The sequence below is a fragment of the Culicoides brevitarsis genome, chromosome 2, assembly GCF_036172545.1.
Source record: "Culicoides brevitarsis isolate CSIRO-B50_1 chromosome 2, AGI_CSIRO_Cbre_v1, whole genome shotgun sequence".
NCBI classification, from domain to species: Eukaryota; Metazoa; Arthropoda; class Insecta; order Diptera; family Ceratopogonidae; genus Culicoides; species Culicoides brevitarsis.
Window position 1 is genome coordinate 29,761,357 of NC_087086.1, and position 6,330 is coordinate 29,767,686.

At 37.4% G+C, this 6,330-nt stretch overlaps 1 protein-coding gene across 1 annotated transcript; it reads left to right on the forward strand.

The window, feature by feature from the left end:
* The first annotated feature begins 1,108 nt into the window (after nucleotides 1-1,108).
* Nucleotides 1,109-6,052, forward strand: LOC134828911 (polycomb group protein Psc). Its single transcript, XM_063841901.1, has 5 exons — nucleotides 1,109-1,816; nucleotides 1,976-2,066; nucleotides 2,227-2,430; nucleotides 2,819-2,942; nucleotides 3,008-6,052. The coding sequence occupies exons 1-5, from the start codon at nucleotides 1,426-1,428 to the stop codon at nucleotides 6,050-6,052; spliced, it is 3,855 nt and encodes a 1,284-aa protein (XP_063697971.1). The 5' UTR covers nucleotides 1,109-1,425.
* The last annotated feature ends 278 nt before the right edge of the window (nucleotides 6,053-6,330 follow it).

A 6,330-nucleotide genomic window follows, 5' to 3' on the forward strand; every position in this document is an offset into this window, starting at 1 on the left:
AGTTGGTGAAGTGAATTAAAGTAATTATTATTATATAAAATTTAATTTAATAATTTTATCGTCCTACCCAATCCTATGAAAAGCGTCTTTAATACATTAAGCAATGTTTAAGTTGTTTAATCGCTTGTACATCCTTTCTGATCCAAATGTAACCCGCAGAGTTGAAAGGGTAACAACATTCGACATCTATTCACCGTTCGTACACGGCAGCAGCTCAGATGTTTGAAGGAAACCTATATATTTCGCACGGTTTATTTTCGCCGAAATAATCTCCTCTCATTTCATTCGCATTTTATCTTTGCTAATATTTATTTTTAACGTACTGCTCGTGTATGGCTGTATTGTGTTGCCTTTGTACGCATAGGAGAGCTGCATGAGCTGAATGAATGAGAATGTCTAAAACATGTGAAAACTCTTTTTTCGGTCTTTCTCTGTGTTGCCGCTGCTACAATGCGAACGTATATAAAGAGTACTTTATATCTATCACGCACCCTAAAAAACATGTTAGCATTGTCATGTTCGTACTACACTTTTTTTGTTAGAAAAAAAAAATAAAATAAAAGTTTTAAAAGTAAGGAGAGAAGTAAAGGAAAGAAGAAATGAGAATTAACTAGTAAACTTTTTTTTAGCTGTTAAAGCAAATTTCGGGTAAAAGCAGTTTTTGTTGTATTAAATTTTAAATTTTATATTCAAAAATGCTCGGATTATATTTCTCTTTCTCATATAGTGCCATGTACAAAGTGCTGTGTTATTTATTTATTCAACATGCGCGCTGTATATAGGTACATGTCGAATATTGAAGTAAAATATAAAGCAAAGCAAACAACAGACCAACGTTCCATCGTAGATACCGGGAATTTGATTTAGAAATCGTTTTATATCAGTACATGGGCTATAAAGCGATGTGAGTCCTATTTGTAGCAAGCAGCGATAAAAGATATTGTATTATGTGCTGTGTGAAAATATTTAGAGGAAATTTGATCGGCTGAGTTAGATATTATTTTTTCGTATTACGTATGGGAAAGTAAACTTTAAAGACACACGGACTCCCACTAAGCCGTACAAACACAGAAATATCATCAAAATATAATTGAACGATACACGATAATATATTACGAGATAAGGTTCATTTTATTCATTCCAACGAGGAGCTGCTACTCTGTGATTTGAATACTAAAAACATCGTACATTCAAATTGTGTCTGCTTGTTTCGTTATAAGAAAAAAAAAGTAAATAAATTCACGCTTTTTGTTTACGTTCCGACCGATGTCTGTGTTAGTGCATGTTTTTCTTTAACTTTAATATCTTTAAGGCCAATACAAAGTTACTTGGTCGTAATCGTATTAAATATATCTTTGACAGTTTTCTAACCTTTTTTTGTTTGTATCTGATTTGTATCTTATTAGAATATCCAATCTACCAATAATGGCGCCAGTTACATCGGATTTGGTACAAATCGCGCGCAAAAGTATCAAAACTAGTCCTGTCATGCAACATCATCATCATGAGCAGCAACAACAGCAAGCAGCTGTAGCAATGCAGCAACCACAACAACAACTACAAACGCCAGTCATCGTCAAAGAAGAACCCAAAGAGACTGATTTGAAGTCTGTGGTGACGACGACGACACCACCAACATCTACCATCAAATTACCCGAAAAGATGATAAAGCAAGCTGTTTCGACGGACGAGTTACTCTCACTACAGCAAAAATCCAATAAAATTCCATTAAAATTTGTCAACGCACATATCACCTGTAGCATTTGCAAGGGATACTTAATTGATGCGACAACACTTGTGGAGTGTTTACATTCATGTGAGTTTCCATTGTTTTACCAAATTTTATTTGTTGTGCTTTTAATATTATCGACATCGACATCCACTGATGACCGCAAATGATGTTGTTGTTTGCCGATGCTCGCTCGAAAGTTTAGTCAGTAAATTAAAATTAATGAAAATTTTACCCGTTTTACAGTTTGCCATAGCTGTATAATGAAGCATTTACGTATACAGGACTACTGCCCAAAATGCGATGTGCTCGTGAATAAAGCAAAGCTCAATATAAAGTAAGTAGTATTGTTATCGAGAGTTAATTGAATTTGAAATAAGCAATTTATTCCACTTACCCTCTTGTAATGTTCATAATAGCGGGATAAGACATCTTCTTAACACAAAATCTAATAAACTAACGTCTTGTCTTTTTATTACCTTTCTATGAATATGTAGACCAGACACAACGTTGCAGGCAATCGTTTACAAATTAGTACCTGAGTTATATGAGAAGGAATTGTTAAGGCGAAGGGCTTTCTATAAGATGTGCCCGAAGGAGGCGGCTCTCGCCACACCCGATCAGCGTGGTGACGATACAGAAAATTTAATTTTCAGTCCAAAGGAAGCGCTTTCCCTATCACTCGAGTTTGCCGATATAGAGTGAGTAGTAATTCAATTTAAATGCATGTTTCTTCTTCGTTTCATTCGTTTTTATTTTTTTGCGTGATAAATGACGTCTACATAACTTTTGGCAAAAAATTCTGCTAGTTTTTTTTCTGCTGAACGTTTGTCTCGCACATCGCATGTCCATTAAATTTTCGTTTCGTTTCCTGTTTAAATGACCTATCTCCTATCGTTTTTTGTGCGGAAAGTGTCTTTTTTTTAACAAACACGAACTTGGAGCACAAAAGAAACGAAAGTTGAATAGAACGAACTGTGATACAACTTTACGACAAATGATAAATGGATATTATGTTAACATATAACAAACGATATTTCAATTCAGTTTGTTCATGTTTCTTTCGTTTATCTTCCTTTTTCCATATAGGGATTTGCCAAAAAAGTCTGAGCTCAAGAAGCCCATTTACTTACAATGTCCTGCGATATTCCAAGTGTCTCATTTAAAGAAATTTGTATTGTCAAAATTTGGCATCGATGGCAATCTACTGAGTGTAAGTGTATCAATTTTGCATCTTGCAACGACAGATTTTTTCTAATAAAAACGTTTTCTTGACAGGTTGAACTCATGTACAAGGTAAAGACGATTGTCTTGCCAGATCATTACACGCTCATGGATATTGCGTACATTTACACGTGGAAACGTGACGCTCCAATGCGCTTCTACTTTCGTGTCATTAAAAACTTGCAGCCTCTAACAAAGACGGAGAAACCTATGGAAGAGGCAAAAGCAAAAATCAAACAAGAAAGTGATATCAAGTGCGAAACAAACAATAATAGTGTTGATAATGTGATAAACAAAAATGAAAAACACGAATCGATTAAACTGAAGATTGAATTATCGAAACAGGGTAACATGGTGAGCATACTTAAATCCGGCTCACAATCAGAAAACAATCAAAGTGATAAGAAAGAAAGCAAAAGTGTGAGTTTCAAGCCATTAATACCAAAATTACTGCTAATTAACAAACCAAAAGATCTTAAACACAAATCCTCAAGTGATATAGACAAAGCTAAGCTCAAAGAAACAGTGAAAAAGATAATGAAAAACAATGAAGGCAAGCATGAAAGAAAGAAGCTTGTTGCTTCGGAAAAATTAGCGAGAAAAATTAGTGAACTCGCGAAAAAACACGAAACATCGACAAAAACTACCGTGCCAGAAATTGATCCCAAAAAGTCTGAATTTTTAAATGCATTCCAATTAGCGCCGCGTAAAGTTGTCACACCAATCGTCGGTGCAACGTCATCAACATCGTCACCGTCCAAAACTCCATCTCAGTCATCATCGAGTACCGTAACGCCAACATCGCAGTCATCCGTCACATCATCGCCACAAAAACCGCTTCGCCCGATTGCACCAAAAGCTGCGATACCCAGTCTCAAGCCATTGTCTGCGTATCTCGGTGCAATGCCGAAACGTAAAAATAAGGAACCAACAAAGAACGGCATGCATAATGGCGGTGCAAGCAATAAAAAAGCAAAAACGAACGACCTGAAGCAAGTACTTGAAAAAATTATTCGCGAAAAAAGTAATCAGAGTAGCATGGCGAACGATAAAAAAGAAACGATATCATTCAATTTGGCACCGTTCCCAATTGGGTCATCAAAAGCCGAGAATACAACGTCGTCATCTCTAACAACTACAAATACGACAGCAACACCAACAAAGACATCACAGTCACCTAAAATCGACAATCATATGCCAGTTTCTGTCGCTAATGCTTCTGTTGCTACTGCTCCCACCTTGCCATCGTTGAAAGGGATTTTACCTGTATCAAATGTCAATGGCGGGCTACAAATGCAATATCAGCAGCAACAACAACAACCACAGCAGACAGATGTAAGTAATAAGAATAAAAATAATGTTAGTCCTAAGCAAATAGTTCCTAAGCGAGCATTGTCTCCAAATGCAACAAAGAACCCGTTAGAACCAGTGTTCAAGAAACCAATGAATATCACTCCGACATCTACAGCTAAGAAACCAACTCCCGAAAAAGCTAAAGACAATCAAAAGACACCAAATAAGAATGTTAATGCCGCGAAAAAGGGTCCAAACTTTCCGCCGATCGCGCCTCGTAATGTGCCATTTACGCCTCCACACAAACCAAGTAATTATTTGAACTTTGCACTCATGAATTCATCTAAAAATGGCTCAATGCCAATGAATCGTACACCCATGTACAGTCCTTTCTCACCAATTTATGCTCCAAATTCTCCTCAGTACACACCGAACTTTAACATTCAACCACGACCCACGTACAAGTACACGAATCCACAGGCCTATGCGAACTTGATGGATAACATGTACAAAACTAATGAGCTTTTCCCTGCCAACAATAATGCTCCAAAAGCAAATTCTCCGAAAAACATTGAGCCTCCAAAGAAGAGTCCAAATGGAGAAATGCGAAAATCTCCTCAACTCTCATCTCAAAATAAGTCACTTATACCGCCAATTTCCAATCCTCCAATGAATCAAGTCAAGAGTATTAGCCCTACAATGAAGAACCAAGACAACAATAACAAGAAACCGAACGCCAATTCCCTCTTGAACAAACTCAATTTTCCATCGTCCTTATCGGTAACACTAACAACAGACACGGATGATTCACGCACCAATTCTCCAAGTAACAAAAACCATTCCAGCGTTAATAATTATATTGAGATTGTCAAGTTACCCGAATCACCTACAAATCATAATACGACAAATAATACGATGAACGGTAACAACAACGGCATCCCAACGAACATTGTTGGCGGCAAACAAACGCCATCACCCGGCAGTATTTCACCGCCAAAAACTATTATTAAAATCGACGATGTCAAGAAAATGGGTGAAAATGTGCATAAAGACATCATCAACAAGGTAAACGAAATGTGTTCGACAAACGGTAATGCCACACCAAATAATAACAAAAGTCCCAAGACTACCGCCGAGAATGATAATAAATTAAACAAAGAGAACGGATCGAATGCAAACGTGCCACCCCCTGCTGCCGCTAAGCAAAACGGCAATAGCAAGGAGACGTTCCAAACGAAATTCCTCGAGTCGATTCTCCCTAAGCTCAGTGAAAAACAAAACGAAAATGAAAAAACAAAATCGCCAAAAAACAATCAGAAAAGTCCTACGTCACCTGCCTACAGCAAAGCTGTACAAAACAAACTCGGTGAATTGCGAAAGATTTCTCCCAAGCCTCCACAAAACAAAGTAAAAATCACGCCGCCACCCAAGGCATCTCCTACTGGCATTCCTCCCCCATCTCAATCGCCTCTTCATTTCGATCAACGTTCCATGCAACAAATCCCGAGTCCCACATCGACTCCAAATTACGCATACGATCCCGCTAAATTGGCAACTTTGTTCCAAGATTTCGCAGCTGCCTCGCAAAATCCCATGCAAAACATGTTCACTGGCATGCAAGCGAATCAAGTAACGCCCTTCAATGCCGTGCCGATGGTAAATCTCATGCAACAAGCATACTTGATGGAACAATGGCAAAAGTTGCAGCAAATGCAAAAGAGTGCGGAAAAGACGTACATCGAAAATTGCCTGCAAAGCTTAAAATCCTCCAACAACAATCAAGCGTCGAGTAATAGACTTGAATAGCAATTAATTACAACATCGCCGCGCAAAAGTAACAATAGCAGCAGCATGGAAAATGAGCCATAAATTATGTGGAAAAAATCCGTTCCTTATACTCCCAAAAAATAAGTTTCTTTCGTAATAATTACAGCAGAGTGGTTCAATTAAAAGTTGTTGGCTTGGAAATGATTCATTAACAGACCGAGCTTAGTAGTGGAAATGGTTGTGATAAAGTGTATTAAGTAAAAAAGATTGTTCGAACAAACTACAAACTAATTGAATGTGTGTCTCCTCAAACAAAA